This window comes from Lynx canadensis, chromosome E2 (genome assembly GCF_007474595.2).
Source record: "Lynx canadensis isolate LIC74 chromosome E2, mLynCan4.pri.v2, whole genome shotgun sequence".
Classification (NCBI taxonomy): domain Eukaryota; kingdom Metazoa; phylum Chordata; class Mammalia; order Carnivora; family Felidae; genus Lynx; species Lynx canadensis.
Genome location: NC_044317.1, coordinates 50,755,953 through 50,777,526, shown reverse-complemented (window position 1 = coordinate 50,777,526; position 21,574 = coordinate 50,755,953). Strand labels below are relative to the sequence as shown.

The window sequence follows — 21,574 nt, the reverse complement described above, 5'->3', positions numbered from 1 at the left end:
CTTCCATTCTGGGTACTTGTTCAGGCATTGGGGTCTCTCCAGCCCCAGCCACGTGAGTTTCTTTAGAATCCTTTGGTCACCTGAGACCTTGATTTTTCAGGCAGTTTGGTCTGGGGTATTCTTGTTTGTTCTGTTTGGGGTTTTTTGTGTTTTGTTTTTTTTTTTGGTTTTGGATTTTCATCCTTGTGGTTCTGGAAGCTTCTGGTGTGTGGCATCTGACCAGTTTTGAATTGGTCCTTTCTATAAAATCAATATTTATAAGGCTGGGCCCGGACTGGTTTGTGTGTTGTTTAGGGAGGGGGTTGGAGAGAGGAGGGAGCCCTGGGCCACTGCATGGTGAGCTGGAAAAGACTGAGAAAAGAATCGTTAGCCAAGTCCCTTAGCTTGAGATTGTTTTTGACTCTCCTTCGTCTGTGTCCATTTGGATTCAAAAATCTCGGCGTTATTAGTAGCCTAAACAAGATAGTTTTTATTTCTTTAGAAATCCAGGATGGGCAGGTACGGTGGCCCTGAAGTCATCAGGAACGCAGGCTGCTTCCGGCTCGCTATTCTTTGGCTGTGGCCCCCATCCTCATGGTCTAAGATGGCTGCTAGAACTCCAGCCATCATTATTTTGCAGGAAGAGAAGACTCCTTCCTCCCAGAACTACTGCACCATACAACATTTCATTAGTCACAGCTTAAGCCACATGGAAGGGCTGCAAGGGAGACTGGGAAATGTTGTGCCTTAGCTGGTACATCATGCCCAACGACAAAAAAACTGTTTTACTAAAGACTCCTGTGTTTCCCATAATTGAAGCTTTAAAATCCTCACTTATTTACTAAATAAGAAGAGGAATTAAGTCATTTAAACAATTCAAGTATAAAGGAAGAGAGAAGAATGGATATTGAGAGCCAATTAACAGTCTCTGATAGTCTCATCAGGGTATAAAAATGACCAGAGAGAGTAGGATACATCACAGTCGTTATTTAATACTTAGATTTTGGAATCAAAGAGAGCTGGGTTTGAGTCTTGGCTTGGCTTTGTGGGCCAGTTTCCTGGAGGGAGAAACCAGATTATTTGGATTCTTCTGCTGAAAAGAGGTAGTTAAAAAATCGTAAAAGCATCAAATAGCCAATATAATACAGTTAAAGGACACATCACGCCAGAAATTTAAGGGAAAGGTACATGGGGCATGGAAGCTACTTTTGCTCTGAGGGCATTTGCTTATGCCAACAAACTTGAGTTTCCTATTTGTAATCTTGTAGGGACAAGCAGACAAAAGTCAAGGCCAAGCCTGCCCAAGGTGGGAAATCTCACAGGAGCTGGGATCCCACCAAACTACAAGCTCCAGTAAGGATGACCCAGAAGACTGCAGAGAAGATGTTCTAAACACTGAAGGGAGGGGCGCCTGGGTGGCTCTGTCAGTGAAGCACCCGACTTTGGCTCAGGTCATGACCTCACGGTTCGTGAGTTCAGGCCCCGTGTTAGGCTCTGTGCCGACAGCTCAGAGCCTGGAGGCTGTTTGAGATTCTGTGTCTCTCTCTCTCTCTCTCTCAAAAATAAACATTAAAAAAATTTTTTTTTTTTTAAATAACACTGAGGGGAGCACAAGACCAAAGGAGAGAAAAAAGTGGACCCCAAGAATTCATGGACACAGGCTGGCCCTTGGCTCAGGTTTGTGGCCCAGGTTTGTATCATCTGTGTTGCAGGGTACTTCTTAGCTGAGACGTCTGGCAGAAACAAACATAAATCCTCTGGGGTAAGGAACTGTCATCTAGAATGCCCACAAGTGATTTTTCAGACAGTGACTAGTAGACAGTCACAGACAACAGCAGAAGCAGACTCACAAAGGCTTCACAGGGTGAACCGGTCAGGCACAGGTTAGAATACAGGTATCCCCCCCTTCCCGAAAGTTCAAGTTAATTCACCTCACCTTTACACAAGACCTACATTAATATGGTAACGGCTGTTTTCATAAAAGTGAAAATCTTCAGATCTCTTTCCTTTAGTGAAAATAGGTACCAGTGTAGGTCTTTTTGTAAAAGTGGTGGGACATGAACTTTTGGAAAGCAGGGGATACTCTTTGTGGCTTATAGGTTTCATAGGATTGCTCTATACAAGAGCTTGGAAATCTGGGGGGTGGGGAGTGGGCGGAAAGAAGCCACAGGAGCGCCTGGGTGGCTTAGTTGGTTAAGCGTCCAACTAAGCTCATGTCCCGATCTCACAGCTTGTGAGTTCGAGCCCCACATTGGGCTCTGTGTTGACAGCTCACAGCCAGGAGCGTGCTTCGGATTCTGTGTCTCCCTCTCTCTCTGCCCCTCCTCCACTCATGTGCATGCGTGCTCTCTCTCTCTCTCTCTCAAAAATAAATAAACATTTTTAAAAAGGGGGGTGGGGGAGAGGGGAAAATGGGTGATGGGCACTGAGGAGGGCACTTACTGGGATAAGCACTGGGTGTTGTATGTAAGCGATGAACCACAGGAATCTACCCCAAAAACCAATAGCACGCTTTACACACTGTATGTTAGCCAATTTGACAACAGGTTATATTAGTAACAATGACAGGGAAAAAAAAGAGCCACAGACTCAATAACCCAAAGTAAAAACTCAATAGCTGGGCTAAACAGCAAATAAGACAAGACTGAAAAAAGATTTGTTGAACCAGAGCTAGGTCTGAAAAGTTAGCACGGAGACAAAAAAGAGACACACAAAAAAATATGAAAGAATGTCATGGAGAATACAATGTCTAACATATTCAGTTGACCTTCTAGAATCAGAAGAGACAATGGCACAAAGATAATATTTAAAGACAGGATGGTTGGCGAATCCTAGACTGATGAATGACACCAACAAGCCCAAATAATTATAAGCAGAGCGAATTAAAAAAAAAGTGCCCCTAGACACGTTGCATGAAAGTGTCCGGCTACGTGACCTATAGCCATTGATTTCTCTGAAGCTGTTTGTTCAAGTGCAAAATGAGAATACTGACCCTTCTTCGAAAGGTCGATGTGTGAGTCATCGGCACCTGGATTGCTCAACAGGTGTACTTCAGATAAACCTAGCGGCCCCTCCAGAGTTGTAAAACCAGAAAGCCCCTAGTTTGGGGGACAAGTGGGAGCTGCGGAAGACACCTGGCCAAGCATCAGCAGCCTCATCTGTGAAGTGGGGCTAAGGATCCCTGTCCCCGATTCAAGGGTGAAATGTGCATCAGGCCTCCCTGCCCGGTGCCTGGTACTCAGTACACCCCACTGGGAGGTCTTGCAGGAGACGTAGAGAGCCCGGGGTGTGTAACTGAACACACGGCTCCCCGTCTCTAACACCGAGGTGATGGTCTCCCCTCCCTCGGGGATGGCAGTGACGCTAAGGGGAGATGAAACCCTCTCGAGTGCTTGGCACTGTGGGTAACACACAAGAAATGAACAAACAGGAGCCGTGCCTGTGGCTTGAGATCCAGGCCACCCTGGCTGTTGATAGAAGACACAGAACTTCCATTTCTAAACTCGACTAGTGCCATGTACACCTGTAAGAGGCCACCAGTGTCCCCCCAACCCTGCTCTAACTTGCAGTTAATTATGCGGCAGGAGGAGCTACTTTTTGTCAACCATCTGTTGGGCCGGCACAGGTGATTTCTGGGAGATGAGACATGGGGTTAAGAGTGCGGTTGTGGGTGAGAACGTGGGCTCTGTAAACAACGGGATATCATTCTCGGCCCTAGCCACTTCCTTTGCAAAATGAGAACCGAAATTGTACCTACCTCAGGACTTGGGCGGTGACTCCATGAGCCAATCTGTGTAAAGTGCTCATGGCGCCTGGCACACAGCAGGTGCCAGATGAAGGTCAGCTACTGTGGAAAACCACGAACGAGGACCTATTTCTCCTCTCTCATTTGATATCCTGGGTTTCAGCCTGTGAGTCTTCTGGAGTCTTCTCCAGCCCCGAGCTGGCTCGGAAGGCCAGTGCTCACCTTCACTACGTAAGTTCTGATTCTCTGGAGTTCTGATTCAGCAAGTTTGGGTGGTGGTTGTGGGGCGGGGGGGGGGGGGGGAACGGGAGGAACCTGGGGTTCTGAATTTTTTAATAAGCACTCCAGTTGCGCATGAATATTAGGTAGGGTTGGGAAATACATCCTCAACTGGAGTTGCAGTGACCCCCACCTTCTCACACTCCCACACCCACAACAGAAAGACAAAGGATGGTTTGGTAGACCTGGTGGGCAGTGAATCAAGGTCCGTCTTATTCCCTCCACGGACACACTCAAACTTGTCAAAACCGAGTGTTTCCCAATGTGACTTCTGAGGTACCCTAGTTTCACGAGCCTTGCAATAAAGGGGTTCCACGCTGAAATAGTTTGGGGGAAACAACACTGCATTCTGTCTTACTCTTGGAAATGTCACATTGTGCAATGAAGAAACTCCTTTAATGTCTCCTCCCGCGTCTCTGATCCCCCTTTCTCCTGCAACACCTAGTCATGCTAGTTCTGCAGGATATGTTCCCCGGAAACACTGGTTTATTGCCCTTGGGTCTGGCAGACTCGAGTCCCCAAATATCGGCTTCCGTCTCCTCTGTTCCTGTTTCCAAGCACGTCCCCTGTGGACCCCCCATGGCAATCCACGGACATCGTAAGAACATAAGCCACGGAGGATTCATTTGGTGGGGCGGTGCTGCTGGTCCAGATGCCTGGCCAAGGTCTGCTGACTCCAACCAAACAGCATTCGGTGCCTGTGAACCTTCAAACCGAGTGCTTCAGGACAGGGTCCGAGCTCTCATGCCTTTGGCTCTCGCCCCCACAGTGGCCTTGTCTCTTCCGTGTCTTTGAAGAGTGACAGCTTGAGACCATCAAAGGAAAGAGGATCTTCCGATCATGGCATAAATAGAGCTGAAGAAAGGATCAGGCAGCCTGGCTTGAGCTCTGTTGGCTCCGGGTGCCCTTGGGACGTCCCAGCTGGACACTTCTCCTTCAGAGTCCGCCAAGGGGGGCTAGAGCCCCAGATACTCAGCCAGGAACACGGCGAGGATGCGGCTCAGGTTGTGCACCGTCGGGGGGTGCAGGTTGGCCTCCGAGTCGCCAGGCGTGTGCCAGACAGAGGGGAAGGGCATGGAGATGAGGTGGAGTACTGGGACCCCTGTAGGAGAGAGGGGAGGCTTGGTCAGGCCGACGGCCGACCCAGGAGCCCAGACCCAGGCCCGGGCAAAGTTGTCTCACCCCCACCCAGAAGATACTGAGTCCTGGCCCTTGAAGAACTCTGAATGACGATTTTATGCACGTGAGGGCAACGTGTTCGTTTGAAAAAACACATCTGGTGTACCTATCGTTCTCAGACACACATTAGAGAAACTGAATAGTTAATGGATTAGGCAAAGACCAGAAGAAGGGAAAGAGGGCCTTTGAGTTTCCTTACCAGGTAGACTATTAGGCTGTTTTTCTGTTCTTTATTTATAGCTCGTACCTTTTAAAAAAAAATTTTTGTTTAAAGCAATCTCTAGGCACGCCTGGGTGGCTCAGTCGGTTAAGCATCTGACTTCGGCTCGGGTCACAATCTTGAGGTTCGTGGGTTTGAGCCCCACATCGGGCTCTGTGCTGATGACTCAGAGCCTGGAGCCTGCTTTGGATTCTGTGTCTCTTTCTCTGCCCCTCCCTCGCTCACGTTTTGTCTCTGTCTCTCTCTCAAAAATAAATAAATATTAAAAAAAAAAAAAAATTTAAAGCAATCTCTAACACCCAGTGTGGGGCTCCAATTCACAACCCCAAGATCAAGAGTCAGATGCTCTATCTACTGAGCTAGTCAGGTGCCCTTAGCTTGTACTTTTATCATACATGTTCTATTCTAGGCCCTACACTGAGGCCATACACATCCCCACACACCATTTTATCCCTGCAATAATCCTTTAGAGTAATCCTATATTTACCCCTATTTCATAGACGAGGATACCCAGGCACAGAGGCAGGCACAGTGATTTGCTTAAGCTCCGGCCTCTAGTAAACCTGCACAGCAGTAATTGGAACCCAGGACACCTGTCTCCTAAGTCTGTTTTCCTAATCCCTGCACTGCGATGAGTTCCTGTCCTCAGAGCACTTTCTTCTGTGTTTGTCAATATCTGTCAATATCCAATACCCTCTGTGTTTGTCAATATCTGTCCCCCCCCACTAGACAGGACCCAGGCAGATTATTGTCCATCACTGTATCCCTGACACCTGGCCCAGTACTGCAGTGGGAAATAGTCACTGAATGAATCAATAAAGAAGGCTCTGGAGGGGCACCTGCATGGCTCAGTCGGTTAAGGGTCTGACTCTTGGTTTTGGCTCAGGTTTGTGAGTTTGAGCCCCGCATCAGGCTCTGTGCTAACAGTGCGGATTCTCTCTCTCCCTCTCTCTCTGCCCCTCCCATGCTCATGCCCTCTCTCTCTCCAAAAGTAAATAAGTAAACTTAAAAAAAAAATAATTAAAACGGACTTCAAGCTGTATTACAAAGCTGGAATCATCAAAACAGTATAATACTAGCACAAAAACAGGCACTCAGATCAATGGAACAGAATAGAGAACCCAGAAATGGACCCACAAATGTATGGCCAACTAATCTTTGACAAAGCAGGAAAGAATATCCAATGGAATAAAGACAGTCTCTTTAGCAATGGTGCTGGGAAAACTGGACAGCGACGTGCAGAAGAATGAACCTGGACCACTTTCTTACACCAGACACAAAAATAAACTCAAAATGGATGAAAGACCTAAATGTAAGACAGGAAGCCATCAAAATCCTCGAGGAGAAAGCAGGCAAAACCTTCTTTGACCTTGGCCGCAGCAACTTCTTACTCAACGCGTCTCTGGAGGCAAGGGAAACCAAAGGAAAAATGAACTATTGGGACCTCATCAAAATAAAAAGCTTCTGCACAGCGAAGGAAACAATCAGCAAAACTAAAAGGCAACTGACAGAATGGGAGAAGATATTTGCAAATGGCATGTCAGATAAAGAACTCATCAAACTCAACACCCAAAAAACAAATAATCCAGTGAAGAAATGGGCAAAAGACATGAATAGACACTTCTCCAAGGAAGACATCCAGACGGCCAACCGACACACGAAGAAATGCTCCACATCACTCATCACCAGGGAAAGACAAGTCAAAACCACAATGAGATACCACCTCGCACCTGTCACAATGGCTAACATTAACAACTCAGGCAACAACAGATGTTGGCGAGGATGTGGAGAAAGAGGATCTCTTTTGCATTGTTGGTGGGAAGGCAAACTGGTGCAGCCACTCTGGAAAACAGTGTGGAGGTTCCTCAAAAAACTAAAAATAGAACTACCCTACCACCCAGCAATTGCACTACTAGGTATTTATCCAAGGGATACATACAGGTGTGCTGTTTCGAAGGGACACATGCATGCCAATGGTTACAGCGTCACTATCAACAATAGCCAAAGTATAGAAAGAGCCCAAATGTCCATCGACGGATGAATGGATAAAGAAGATGTGGTATATAGATACAATGGAGTATTACTCGGCAATCAAAAAGAATGAAATCTTGCCATTTGCAACTACGTGGATGGAACTGGAGGGTATCATGCTAAGCGAAATTAGTCAGAGAAAGACAAATATCACATGACTTCACTCCTATGAGGACTTCAAGATATAAAACAGATGAACATAAGGAAAGGGAAACAAAAATAATCTAAAAACAGGAAAGGGGACAAAACATAAGAGACTCTTAAATATGGACAACAAACAGAGGGTTACTGGAGGGGTGTGGGAGGTAGGATGGGCTAAATGGGGAAGGGGCATTAAGGAATCTACTCCTGAAATCATTGTTGCACTATATGATAACCAACTCGAATGTAAATTGAAAAAATAAATAAATAAAATAAATAAAAATGAAAAAAAAAAATAAATAAAAGGTGCCCTAGAATCAGAAAAAAAAAAGATTAAAAAAAAAGGCACTGTAAGGAATGCATATTTGTTCAATGAGTAAATTATAGAGCAAAAGTTTAAAAAGCAGTTGTTAATACTCACTATATGCCAAGCACTGCATACGAAGGCATTTTATATACCTACTCTTGTTCAATCCTCCCTACCCTGTGAGTATGAATATACACATACAGGTGTGTTTGTATGTATATGTCTCTTCGTTTTCTAGAAGAAACATAGGCAAGAGGCTCAGAGAGGCTGGGTAATCTGCCTCGGGTCAACCCATGGGAAGTGGCAGAACCCAAGCCTGTCCAGTTCTAAAAACCTAGGTTCTGAACCCCTCTAGCAGATGTCTGCAGCCCTGGCTGTGCCTCAGGATCATCTGGGAGTCTTGCAGAAATAATTCAGAGACCCGAGACTGTGGTTCAGTAGGCCAGAAATGAATGCAACTGGGCATTTCTCGAAGTTCCTTGGGTGATTCTGCTGGGCTGTCAGGGCCTGGAAAGACAGGCTTGGGCTGGAATCCACAATCACTGAGGCACCAACAAGAGTAGCTAACATTTTCTTGAACGCTTATTATGCGCCATCACCATGCAAGTAGCATCTTTACACGTATTAGCTCAGTCGGTTCCCTCCACAGCTCTGAGACAGGGGTTGCTAGTGACCCCATTTTACAGATGAGAAAGTCGAGGCACGAAGATGTTAAACAACTTGCCACCAGTCCCCAGCCCTGGGAGTGGGCCAGGGCCAGGTCCCATCTGTGCTTTCCTTGGACCCCCGCCCCTCCCCAACCCTCACTCCTCCCTACAGCACCTACCTCTGCGGAGGAAGGGGATGTGGTCGTCTTCCACAGAGCCGGGGGGCTCCCCGGGCTGGAAGTACATCACCTCCTGGGGATGAGACTGCAGCAGGTTCAAGCGGTGCAGACGCTTCTCTGGAGGTGGTGGCATTAGAGAGTAAGAGCCAGCCCCTCAGGGTCAGAGGTTCTGCTCACAAATCAGAGCAGGGCAGGAGGCCTGGGCAAAGCACTGATCATCCCGACAAGAATGTAGTTACCCCTTCCTGAAGGCTCACTGTGTACCCGGTCTATTTATTCCCTCTGAGCCTCAGAGGCAGATACCCCTCCTATTGTCAGTTTTGTGCCCATTTTACAGATAGGAAATTGAGGCTCAGAGAGACGAAGCCATTTGCCCAGGTTCACACAGCCTGTAAGAGGCAGAACCAGAATTCAAACCTGGGGCTATTTGACCCCAGAGCCCCTGTTTGTAGTCACTGCACTTGATTGCTGTGGGATCTTTGTGTGTTTCTGCCCTAGTGCCTTAGAGGCTAGGGAGGTAGAGGGCAGGCTGGATGACCCCTTAGAGACAGGTGCCTGACTCGGCTGGCCGTCCCTCCCACATCCCAGGCTGGCGCCTGCCTCCGCCTACATCCTTACCTATGCTCCTCAGCCGATGGAACCAGCGGGCCGTGTGAGGAAAGTGACTGTAGAAGTTTGGATTGGGGGCGCCCAGGAGATCAAGAAGCATGAAGAGCTCCTAGAGAGAGAGGCCAGGTGGGATGTGGCCAACCTTGCACGGCCCTCTCCCTCCCTCGCCGGAACCCAGTGGGGCCCTGGTCTTACGATAGCCTGGATCCTGGTGGGGCCTGGGCTGTGGGGTGCAGACTCCATGAGCTGGGCCAGGTGCCGGGAGCCATAAAGGGAGTCCTTGGGTCCCCACTCCTTCAGTGCCTCCTCGCCATCCAAAAAGAGCAGCTGCAGAGTCACCGGGGCTTCCTGTGGGAGCTGGTGGTCAGGGCCTGGACCCATCCACATTCCCTGCCCTCTTGCACAGCTGAGCAGGGAAAACTAGGTCTCCTCCCTCATAGAAGGTGGTGGCCGGAAGTACAGACTCTGAGCCAGACTGCCTGGGTTCAAATCCTGGCTCGGCCACTTCGTAGCTGAGCAGTTATGGGTAAGTGACTTCTCACAGCATCAGATGTCAAAATGGGGTTAATAACAAGTCTCATCACACAGTAGGATTCAAATTCGGGTCCTGGCGTAGTGTCTGGCATATAGTAACTAAAAAGGGTCAGCTCTGATTGTCAGTGTTATTTCTTAGGCTCATTTAGCAAAAGAGACCCACACGCGAGTAAGTGTACAAACAGTGAAATACACTTGGGACAAATGCTTCCAAGAATTACAGGGTTCTCGGGGCACCTGGGTGGCTCAGTCGGACTTCGGCTCAGGTCATGATCTCACGGTCCGTGGGTTCGAGCCCCGCATCGGGCTCTGCGCTGACAGCTCGGAGCCTGGAGCCTGCTTCGGATTCTGTGTCTCCCTCTCTCTTGCCCTTCCCCTGCTCACACTCTATCTCTCTCTCAAAAATAAATAAACATTAAAAAAAGAAGAAGAACTATAGGGTTCTAAAAGAGCATAGGAAGGGAGTCGGGGATAAACTAGCCTGGGAAACACGTCGGGTCTCCTGGGAAGAGACATTTGCACCGAGATGAGTGGGAGCTGGCCTGGCAGAATGGAGCAGAGGGAAGAGTGTCCCCAGGCAAGGAAGCAACATGGATGAGGGCTGGGGCCAGAGCCAGAGCCAGAGAGCTTGGTGAAAAGGCCCGGGGGGGATTAGCAAGGGCCTTGTTACAAGGATCTTGGGCCTTGTTACAAGGGGTTGAGCCAAGGAAGGGGTCTGAGCAGGGGAGGAGCATGAGGAGATTTGTGGTTTCATTCATTTATTCATCCCACACATTTCCACCGACATCCGAATTTATGCCGGGTAATCATCTGGGCGCAGGGAATACAGCAGAAAACCAAGGCAGCCAAATCCCTGCCTGTGTGGAGCTTATTCTAGTTGGGGAGACAGACAGACAAAGCGCCATAAAGCCTGGGATGGTGACGGGGGGGCTCTTTCAGGGTGGTTGGGAAACCATCTCAGAGGGGGTGACATTGGAGGACACTTGGAGGAAAGGCGGGAGCCAGCCGGGAAGGTATCTGTGAAAAGCACATTCTAGGCAGAGCAAAGAGCAAGTGCAAACGCCCTCAGATGGGAGGGACTCTGGGAACTCTCCAGAATCTGAGGAACAGGGAGGAGGTGGGTGGCTAGAGCACAGTGAGGAGGGACAGGGGTGAGAGATGGGAATGGAGAGGTGACAGGGCACACCTCATGGGCCTCTGTAAGGACTCTGGCTCAGGCTTGCAATGAGGTGGGACCCTGGGGAGGGTTTCAGGCAGAGGAGGGACAGGATCTGACATTCAGGGGGTGAAAACATCCCTGTGGCTATGTGTGTGGAGTGGAAGCAGGAAGACAAGTCCAGGCAGGGGAGGCTGGTGGCTTGGACCAGGGTAGAGGCAGCCCGGGCCCCCCACTCCTCACCTGCTCCTTGGCTCTACTCAACTCCCTGTCCAGGGCCTGGGCCAGCTCCAGCAGCAGGGCGCAAGGCACGGCCGAATCCGTGGCCCCCACAAAGGGAGCCGACCCAGACGGGAAGAGCTTGGAGTCGTAATGGCAGGCAAGGGTGAGGTGACGGGCAGCCCCTGGGTCCAGCGTGGCCACCACGTTGCCAAAGTCCAGTGGCCCCAGGGGTGTCGAGGCCGTGAAGGGGTCCAGTTCCACATGCCAGCCTGCCGTCAGGGTCCGTAGGGTAGTCTCCAGGAACTAGTGGCAGGAGAGAGGTGGGAGGGTGGGTGGGGACTGGGGAGGAGGTCGGGAGAAGGGCCATGTGACCTGAGCCATGCAGAGCGCTTGGGCTGACTCATGATCCCCACTTCTGTTTAAGTCATTCCCTTGACACACTTTTGCTGAGTCCCTACTGAGTGTGTGTAGTGACCCTGCCTCTTCAAGACTAATCCCAGCTCACTCTTCCAATAGCACTCACTGAGTGCCACGCCTCATTCTAGCAGCCTTATGGGGATAGGACTGTCGGTGGCTCGCTCCATTTCATAGATGAGGAAACTAAGGCACAGAGAGGTTAAGACACTAGTCCAAGGTCACACTCCAAGTGGCTGAGGTCGGATATGAACTCAAGGAGTAGGGATTCAAACGACTCTGGATGCCCCAAAGGGAGGCAATACAAAGATGTTGTTGTGCCAGCTCTGGAGCCAACCTGAAACTTGGTATATCATTTATTAGCTGGGCAAAATGCTTAACTGCTCTGGGCCTCAGTTTCCCCATTTGCATAGTGAGGATCACATTGTTACGCACCTCATGAAACAGTTGTCTAGCACATAGTAAGCTCTTGGGAGCAGTACAGAAGGCAGTACAGCCTGGTGGTTACTAAAGTGGGACTCCAGATTCAGATTATCCCCAGTCAGAGCCCCAGCTCTGCGTCTTAGTTGCTCGAGGGATCTTGGGCAGAATGCCTAGTTCTTATTCCCTGGCAGGCTGCCAGGTCAGGCCTTGGAGGTGGGGCCCCTTACCTTTCTGACTTGGAGATTGCCGGGGCTGCCCGGGGTCCGCACAACCAGCAGGGGGCGCAGGTAAGTGTTCCAGAGACGGTGTGGGTCCAGTTGCCCCACCACCCTCCGCAGCCGGGCTTCAGGGAGGCTTCCGATCAACCGGCCCTTGGGAGGGGGGTAAGATAGGGAAGACAAGTGCAGAGCATGAGAACAACCCCCATACCGACCCTACCCCGGTGGCCACCTCCCCTAAGAACCCCGGTTCTTCCTAATTCGGGCCTCCAGCATCGGAGGTTTCCAGGATAAATCCTAGATAGACTCAGAAAAGGTCCCTCTAAAATCATCCGGTCCCTCTAAATCCATCAGATTGCCCACCCCAATCCTGATTGGGAAATCGAGGCCGAGAGAGGGGAAAGGACTCTTCCAAATGGCTGACTTTCAGATTGGAACTCAGAACTGCCAATCTTACTACTTCCAGACTCTTCCTCTGAGGGAGAACCACCTATTACAGAACAAGCCCGATAGCAACGGGCATGCGCTCTATTGACGGAGACCGCAGCACCTGCGGCTACCGCCGTACGATACAGACACGTCCACCTGAGACCTCAGGGAAGCGCAGGCGGGGTTAAGGGGTACCCGTGTCCCTGCCCAGCCTCACCCGCAGCTCCCGGCCCCGCGGCAGCTCCTCAGTCTGGCGGTGCCAGCCGCTCCAGATGGTGTAGAACGCCGAGGCCACGGCCAGGGACAGCAGAAGCAGAGGCAAGAAGTGCGCCCGCGGTAGCAGGCGGCGCTTGGGCGGTGAGGGTGGCTCCAAGAGGCCACGTTCCCCCAGCCGTAGCCGGGGCCGCCCGCGGCCCCCGGAAGGCATGGCAGCTTCGCCCTGAAACCGGTCCGGGACCGCGGATAGTTTAGGCCCAGCCAAATCCCACCCCATGGAATCACCGGACCAATGAACAAGAAGAGCGACTACACCATCCCACCCTTTCTCCACGGGTGAAGCCAATGCGGACTCTCGTTCTGAGAGCACGCCTTCCGGTCTCCCTAGGGCTTTGGGGGTTGGTCCCCTGAGGGTTGCACAACCCAAAAGGGAGCGCGAAAGGCATAGGCTCCACCTCAGCGGAAGAAGGGAAACCAATGAGAAATGTTTGATCATGGAAAACATTCGACCTAGGCGCAGGTCCACGCCCCTCGTGTATGAAGGCAAAGGATTGGTTACTCGGAGTCGGAAAGCTCAACAGACCCGAAAAGGACCGTCCCTAATGGAAAAGGGGCGGTGTCCATCCCTGAAGCGAGGAGCCGATTGGCTTCGCGGAGGCCGCGCCCCCGGAGGCAGGGCCGGCGGGCATTTGGAATGGCGTGTCCTTTCCCTCCTTCAGCCGGTGCCACTCTACAATGAAGTGATTTGAGTCGGCCCCGTTTCTTCTCTCCATTCTCGTGAATATCTGCCCCGTACGGTCCTAAAAGACCTGGAACCACTACGCGAGGCTTCTACTCCACCTCCGCGCAGGCCTGGCGCGGATCGCTATGACAACAGGCCACGCCCCCACCCCACCCCCCCTGGCTGGGATTGCGCAGGCGCCAACGGAAGTGGACCAAGGGAAGCGGAAGTCCCTTCTGTAGCTCTAGTTTCAGAGGCGGGAGCAACGCGGACGAGACGCCGCTGACCTGAGAGCGCAGCCACTACCACCATGTGAGGCCGGGCTAGGCTTTGGCGGCGGGAGTGGGGTTGAGGGCGCAAATGTGGCCGCTTATCAGTGATGGGCAGAGGCGGGACGGAGGCAGATTTTAGGGGTAAAGTACGCACCTTTCCACCGATGAGATTGAGGGCGGGCGTGGGGCCCTTGATGGATCCTAAGTTCGGGAGAGAAGGCAGCTTTGTCAGATAATAGGCTAGGAGCTTTCCCAGAGAATTAATCTTATTGAAATGGATTTTAAGGGGAAGAACCTGCGAAAGGGGAGTGCGGAGTTTTAGAAATAACGGTTTGAGGCATCGGACTTAGCCGGACAACTAGAGCTGGAAACGGTTGGCTTTTCACCTATTTCGTGACTTTTTCGACTAACGAGTCGCCGTAATGATTACACTTGTTTACTTATTCATTCGTCAATTCTTGAGGGCTCATGTATCAGACACTGCTTTAGACACGTGGGATAGATACATCAGTGAGTAGCACTCCCCACCCCGCAAGGGAAAAAAAAAAAAAACCTGCTGCGGCTTATGGGGTGGGCAGAGGCAGGCAATAAATATACTGATAATAAACATGTAAAGCATATGGCATGTTAGGTGACCAGAGCTGTGAGTAAAGAAACAATAGAGCAGGGTAAAAAGAATGGGGAATGCCAGTTTTGAGAGAGATTAACTTAATAATAAGTGCAGAAGGACACATTGAGAGGGCAACACTTGAGCAAAGACCTGAAGACAGAACCACAGAGATAACCTGGGGAGGTATCCAGGCTGACGGAAAACAAATGGAGAGGCCAAAGGTGAAAGTTTGCCTAATACCTTAAAGGACCACCTAGGAGGCCCCTGGTTGGAACAGAGGTATGGGGGGAGATGCAGGACATTGTAAAAAAAAAAAAAAACAAAAAACAGTTGGATTTTACTTTTTACAGAGATGGGAGCCATGGGAGGGTTTTGAAGAGTGCGATGATATAACTTAGGTTTTGATACAACATCCAGGACTACTCTGGAGAACAGACTGTCCGGGAGCATGGGTGGAAGCAGGGAGACAAGTAAGGCTCTGAGGAGCGAGATGGCGGAGGTTTAGGCCATGGTTAGAAATAGTGACATTCTGGATGTATTTTAGAAGCAGATGGCAGGGTTTGCCGACAGATTGAATGGCGGATGTGAGAGAGAAGAGTCAAGTTGATACCAGAGTTTTTGCTCAAGGAACTAGAAGGATGGAGACAGGGAAGGCTCTGGATAGAGTAAGTGGGGGCGGTTGGGAGATCTGGAGCTCAACCGACGATGCGTAAGGTTGGGAATGTCTATTAAGCATCTGAGCTGTGATGCCAAGCGAGAGGGGCTGAGCAGGAGGGTGGGCGTGTTAGGGGAAGGTTGAGGAGACGCTGAGTGCAAGGCCATGTGGCCACCCATGCTCCAGCTCTGGGCCCTCTCACCTACCGCTTCCATACTTGCCCCCTCAGGAGCCTCCTCAACAAGCCCAAGAGTGAGATGACCCCCGAGGAGCTGCAGAAGCGGGAGGAGGAAGAGTTTAACACGGGTCCGCTCTCTGTGCTCACGCAGTCGGTCAAGAACAACACCCAAGTGCTCATCAACTGCCGCAACAACAAGAAGCTCCTGGGCCGCGTGAAGGCCTTCGATAGGTGAGCGCCTGGCTCTTGGAAGGTGTTCCGTCCAGGCCTGCAAGGGCGGCCCCAGCTCCAGTATGAGGAGCCCAGACACAAGGTTTTCAGAGTCCTGGGGCCTAAGCCTCTTCAGACCTCGAGGTGTGCAGTACAGTAGTTAACGAGCATGTACTTGGGAGCCGGTCTTCCTGGGTTCGCGTCCCAGCTCTGCCTCTTAGCAGCCGCGACACCTTCGGCAACTCACTTTCTCTCTTCCGTACAGTGGCAGTAATTCTGGTGGTTGCAAAGATTCCGTGACTTGATACACGCGGCATCTAATCAAGTCATTAGAAGTACAGCATCTGGTGGGGCGCCTGGGTGGCTCAGTCAGTTGAGTGTCCAACTTCGGCTCAGGTCATGATCTCATGGTTCGTGAGTTCGAGCCCCGCATCGGGCTCTGTGCTGACAGCTCAGAGCCCGGAGCCTTCTTCTAATACTGTGTTTCCGGCACCCACTTGTGCTTTGTCTCTGTCTCTCTCTCTCTCAAAAATAAATACACATTTAAAAAAAAATTAAAAGAAGGACAGCATCTGGCACACAGGAAGCACTTAATCAGTGTTTGCGGCTATAACATAGAATGTCTAACATCAAGTACCCATGCTTGGGACTTTTTTAGGCTCCAGAGACACAGCAGTGACTAAAGCAAAGTACAGGATAGCTCCTGTACTCAGAGAGCTTGTGCTGTAGGTAGGGAAGCCGACGGCAAGCACATGAATAAGGTGTCGTGAGAAAAGTAAAGCCAGGTAAGAGTATGGAATGCTGGGAAGGGGGTGCCATCCTAGATGGTGACGTGAGAGGCCCCATAGGAAGAGGCAGTGGTGAACACCCGAATAAAATAAAGGAACAAGCTAGGATCTGAGAGTTTCAGCCAGAGGGAACAGCAAGTGATTTTTTTCCTCTCTGAGCCTCAGTTTCTTCTCCAGGAGGTTGAGACCGAGACCAGGAAGTGCCGAGCCCAAGGAGGCAGGTGGACCTGGCCTTGAACACAGGCTCTGCCACTTCTAAATGTCATCCCACTGTGTGCAGTGTCCTGCTCTGGAAGCCGGAGATGACACTCGTGTTTACCTCCCGGGGGTAAGCTGCAGTGAGGATTGCTGGGTCAGTGCTCAGAAAGTGCTCAGAAGAGGCCGGGGCGCTTGATAAGCGCTCAGTAGGTGGTGGTTTGTTTCTATGTAGGATATGTATTTTATTACATATGTTTTTTATGTATGATATAGATCAGCCTGCCACCCTAGTATGTATCCTGCCACATTTGACTCACACACACACACCCGGGGGCTCCTTCGTGGTGTTTGCCGACAGCTTTATTGAGGTCTCATTGGCATGTCGTCGCTATCGTGAATTTAGTTGTTTTTAAGGTAGAATCTTCCACGTGGTCTTCTGCGTCTGTTTTTCACACATATCCGCGGTCTGAGAACATCACTGCAGGTCAGCGAAGGCATTCTTTTTTTTTTTTTTTTTTTTTTGAGAGAGAGAGAGAGAGAGAGTGAGCAGGGGAGCAGCAGAGAGAGAGGGAGACAGAATCGGAAGGCTGCCTTCCTCAGGAAGCCCTCCATGGCAGATTCCTCGGGTCTCCTTACGTGTTCTCATGCAGACAGACAGAGGAGGGTGCTTTTTCTTTCTTCATTTTTTTTTTAATTTTTTTTTTTAACATTTATTTATTTTTGAGACAGAGACAGAGCATGAACGGGGGAGGGGCAGAGAGAGAGGGAGACACAGAATCAGAACCAGGCTCCAGGCTCTGAGCCATTAGCCCAGAGCCTGACGCGGGGCTCGAACTCACGGACCGCGAGACCGTGACCTGAGCTGAAGTCGGACGCTCAACCGACTGAGCCACCCAGGCGCCCCTAGCTTTTTCTTTATTTTTAAATCACTGCTGGAGCACCTGGGTGGCTCAGTCGGTTAAGCCTCTGACTCCTGATTTCGGCTCAGGTCATGATCTCGCGGTCCGTGGGATCGAGCCCCGTGTCGGGCTGTGCGCTGACAATGCGGAGCCTGCTTGGGATTCTCTCTCTGTCTTTCTCTCTCTCTGCCCCTCTTGCATGCCCCTCCCCTTCAAAAAAAAATAAACAAACTTTAAAAAATAAATCCGTGCCAATGGCCTACCACGCAGTTTTAGACCTCGGCTTTTTCACTTAACGGTATATCTCAGGAATGTTTCCATATTGGTACACTACTTTTTTTTTTTTTTTTTTTTTTCAAGTGCTAATGTGTTCACATCATTCCAAAAACAGTAATAGCACTCCAGTGGCAAGTTTCCATCTAGCTTGTCCCCAGTCCACCTAGGTCACCTTACTCCTCCCAGTTTCTGAGTGTCTTCCAGGATTCTGCATTGTACAATGCCAAGCGGGTGGTATATATGCTTCTCCTACCCTCTTTCTCCCCTTCAGAAGATCACTTTCCATGCACACTTGGCCTTTTTCACTCAGCAGTCCCTCCTGGATATCACTCTATAGCAAGGCACAGAGTTTCCCTGCTCCTCCTCCTCTTCTTCTTCTTCTTCTTTTTAATTAACATTTGTTTATTTTTGAGAGAGAGAGAGAGCGAGTGCGTGCAAGCAGGGGAGGGGTAGAGAGAGAGGGAGACACAAAATCCAAAGCAGGCTCCAGGCCCCAAGGTGTCAGCACAGAGCCCGACGTGGGGCTCGAACTCACGAACCGTGAGATCATGACCCAAGCTGTAGTCGGCCGCTTACCCCACTGGGCCACCCAGGCGCCCCTGCTTCCCCACTCTTCTTAACGATTTTCTTTTCTTTTTTTTTTTTTTTTTTTTTTTTCAACGTTTATTTATTTTTGGGACAGAGAGAGACAGAGCATGAACGGGGGAGGGGCAGAGAGAGAGGGAGACACAGAATCGGAAACAGGCTCCAGGCTCCGAGCCATCAGCCCAGAGCCTGACGCGGGGCTCGAACTCACGGACCGCGAGATCGTGACCTGGCTGAAGTCGGACGCTTAACCGACTGCGCCACCCAGGCGCCCCAGGATTTTATTTTCTTGTTAGCACTTGGTCACATTTCCTCATATCCTTCTATCCCTTCACCCGGCTTGAATTGTTCTTCTTAGCAGTTAACATAACCTGAGAGCACATCCGGTCCCTTTGTTTACTCGCTTGGCATCCTTCTGTCCTCACTGGGATGCAGGCCCCGTCAGGGCGGGGATATCCTCTGTTTCATTCACTGCCATGTTCATGGCAAGTGTTTGTTGAGGGAGCTGATCCAAACCGTCCTCACCCGTGTCCCCCTGGCACCCTGAGCAGGACTACAGTGGAGGCGTCATGCACACCATAGGCCCCTGCGGCCTCTGTTTCTCTAAAGAGAAGCAGCATCCCTGCTGGTGCCTTTAGACGCACTTGGAGTTCAGAAGAAACACAGGCAGACCCATTTTGCTTGCCTTTATCCTGGGCCAGTCCCTTATCGTAAGTCTTGACAAGAATAAGAATACTGTATTGATTTTTTTTTTTTAATTATTTATAGAAAGAGAGAGGGGAGGGGCAGAGAGAGAGAGAGAGGGAGAGAAAGAATATCCCAAGCAGGCTCCACGTTCAGCACAGAGCCCGATGCGGGACTTGATCCCATGACCCGGGGATCATGACATGAGCCGAAATCAAGAGGAGGGCGCTGAACTGACTGAGCCACCACCCAGGAGCCCTCCGTATCGATTCATTTCATCGAGACGCCGTACGAGGGAGGTGTTGCAAATGGCTCCATTTTAGGGAGGAGGACACTGAGGCACGGAGGGGTGAAGTTCATTGCCCAAGCCTCAACCTGAGGACTTGTAGAGGTGGCGTGGGAGCCCCAGCTGTCCTGGCCCCGGGCCCGCACCTTCTCCCATGCTGCGCTGCTGGAAGAGGGTGGGCGGAAGGCTCCCACCTCACTCCTGGTGCCTCCCCACCCCCTGCCCCCACCAGGCACTGCAACATGGTGCTGGAGAATGTGAAGGAGATGTGGACCGAGGTCCCCAAGAGCGGCAAGGGCAAGAAGAAGTCCAAGCCAGTCAACAAGGACCGCTACATCTCCAAGATGTTCCTGCGCGGGGACTCCGTCATCGTGGTCCTGCGGAACCCGCTCATCGCCGGCAAGTAGGGGCCTCATCCCCGCTGTCATCCTGCGAAGACCTGCCCTCTGTAGTGGGAATAATAAAGTCCTGTGTTTTTCTTAGTGACATCTGTCTGTTCCCAGAGCCTTGTGAGCGAGGCAGACTCGGGAGGGAGGCAGCTGGGCGTGGGGCCGGGCGCTGGAATCGGGACCTCTCTGAGCAGGTGAAGAGGTCCCGTCTCTGCCCCTTCCAGGCCTCACTTTTCCCGTCTGTGAAACGAACAGGTTGGATACAGAGAGCTCGTTTTTCTGTCTTCATCTTTTCTAGCTGCTTCTTGTCACCGCATCTGGCTCTTCGCTTCCTCTACCCCTCTCTCAGTAAGTTGGGGTCGAACTCAGGATTCCTTTCAGTCTTTTTTTCCATTTGTTCAGTCAGGAAACAGTCCCCCAAGTGCCTCCCCTGTGCCAGGCCTGTGTTGCCATGCTGGGGACCCAGCAGTACCCAGGAGAGCCCCGACCTGCCCTCCCCGAGGGGAGGAGAAGGTACCGTTGTGGCAGTCGGTACCCAAATATTGATAGCGACCGCAGCTGACACCTGCCAAACTGTTAGGGTGCCAGGCCCCGGCCCCTGTGCCGCCCAGCCTTCCTGTCCGCCGCTGTGAGCAGGCGCTGTTAATTCTGGCCTCCGTTTCCAGAGGAGGGACCTGAGAGGTACAGAGAGGTGAGCACTTCCCCGGAGGTACCCAGCCGGGAAGCCGGGAAGCCGGGAAGCCGTCGTTCAGACCCACCCTGCTCCAGAGCCTGAGCTCTGCTGCCCTCGAACTGCAACTTAATTGCCCTTAATTGCCCTCGGGTGAAATTCTCTGACAAACCTATAGGGCGATAGAGGTGGGAAGGCAGGGTGGGGGCTCACTTATTGTGGGGAGGGGGATAAGGAAGATCGCTGTCTTGCGGTGATGCGCAACCATTGTGCTCTCCCCCACCCGTGTCTCTGTTCTGTCTCTGCCTGCGTCTTTCACTCCGTTCTCCAGGTGGGGCCAAACGCTCGGTTGGTCAGGAGTTGGCAGGCCTCGGGTCAGGATGAGGACAAAATGAGATGTCTGATGCCCTGAGCTGTGGAAGGCACATCCTGAGTTATTCCAGGAGTCCATTAGTGACAGCGAGGGACCCCGTAACAGGAGAAGGCATGACACAAAGCGACAGCTGTAAGGTTATAAAGGTGCACATTTACTGAGTGGTCCACATCTAATTGGAACACTCGTCTGGTGAGTAGATACTAGAGTCATCCCATTTTATAGATGAGACAGCTGAGGCCCAGAGAGGGTAAGTGACTTTCCCAGGGTCACTCAGGAAATGATGGAGCCACGTTATCTAACGTGGGAGCAGTGGTGCTGCTGCAGGAGATACTCCTCCCACCCCCCCCCACCCCCGCCCGCTCTCCACCCCTGCAAGGATTCGATTCTTGTGCAGCAGCTGGGAAAGCACAGGCTCTGGAATCCCAGTCCTGGCTTCAGATCCCTGTCCTGCCTCCCCCTTCTTGGTGACTTCTCCCCAGGAAGTGGGAAGTTGTTTCCCTACCTCGAGGGCTGGCAGCAAAGGCTCCTGCCTCAGGCACCCTGCTTGGCATCAGTCTGAATTTCCTCACCCCTTCACCTGCCCCTGCCCAAATGGTTTCTAATCACCCCTTCCTTCAGTGGGTGAAAGCGAAAGCAGAGATTGCAGGAAAAGCGTGCCCCCTGCACCAGGGAGTATCCTAAGAGTAACTCGCCGGAGTCTCGGGCAACCGTAGAATGTAGGTGCCATCATTGTACCCGCTTTCCAGAAGTAGAAGCTGAGGCACAGAGAAGCTGGGAATTTTTCCCAAGTCACACAGCTAGTAAGTACCCAAACTAAGCTTGAACCAGGCTGCTTTCTGCAGTCTTGCC

General features: G+C 51.1%; 2 protein-coding genes across 2 annotated transcripts; one reads left to right on the top strand and one right to left on the bottom strand.

The window, feature by feature from the left end:
* Positions 1-131: 131 nt before the first annotated feature.
* QPCTL (glutaminyl-peptide cyclotransferase like) lies at positions 132-13,340 on the bottom strand. Its single transcript, XM_030297905.2, has 7 exons — positions 12,930-13,340; positions 12,293-12,436; positions 11,250-11,531; positions 9,512-9,664; positions 9,326-9,425; positions 8,708-8,824; positions 132-5,105 (listed from the first exon to the last, which is right to left on the bottom strand). The coding sequence occupies exons 1-7, from the start codon at positions 13,203-13,205 to the stop codon at positions 4,960-4,962; spliced, it is 1,218 nt and encodes a 405-aa protein (XP_030153765.1). The 5' UTR covers positions 13,206-13,340; the 3' UTR covers positions 132-4,959.
* A 539-nt stretch (positions 13,341-13,879) lies between these two features.
* On the top strand, positions 13,880-19,776 carry SNRPD2 (small nuclear ribonucleoprotein D2 polypeptide). The gene is made up of 3 exons (XM_030297906.1): positions 13,880-13,961; positions 15,416-15,595; positions 19,523-19,776. Coding segments are annotated over exons 1-3 (357 nt in total). The 5' UTR covers positions 13,880-13,959; the 3' UTR covers positions 19,698-19,776.
* Positions 19,777-21,574: the final 1,798 nt, after the last annotated feature.

What these genes read in the sequence shown, in the direction of transcription:
- QPCTL (XM_030297905.2), bottom strand. Translation starts at nt 13,205, where the DNA reads ATGGGGTGGGATTTGGCTGGGCCTAAACTATCCGCGGTCCCGGACCGG. An exon ending in TGAGTAGAGCCAAGGAGCAG is followed by an intron (nt 9,665 to 11,249) that starts GTGAGGAGTGGG and finishes CAGCTCCCACAG; the next exon opens with GAAGCCCCGGTGACTCTGCA. An exon ending in CATCCCCTTCCTCCGCAGAG is followed by an intron (nt 5,106 to 8,707) that starts GTAGGTGCTGTA and finishes TCTCTCCTACAG; the next exon opens with GGGTCCCAGTACTCCACCTC.
- SNRPD2 (XM_030297906.1), top strand. An exon ending in CGCGTGAAGGCCTTCGATAG is followed by an intron (nt 15,596 to 19,522) that starts GTGAGCGCCTGG and finishes TGCCCCCACCAG; the next exon opens with GCACTGCAACATGGTGCTGG.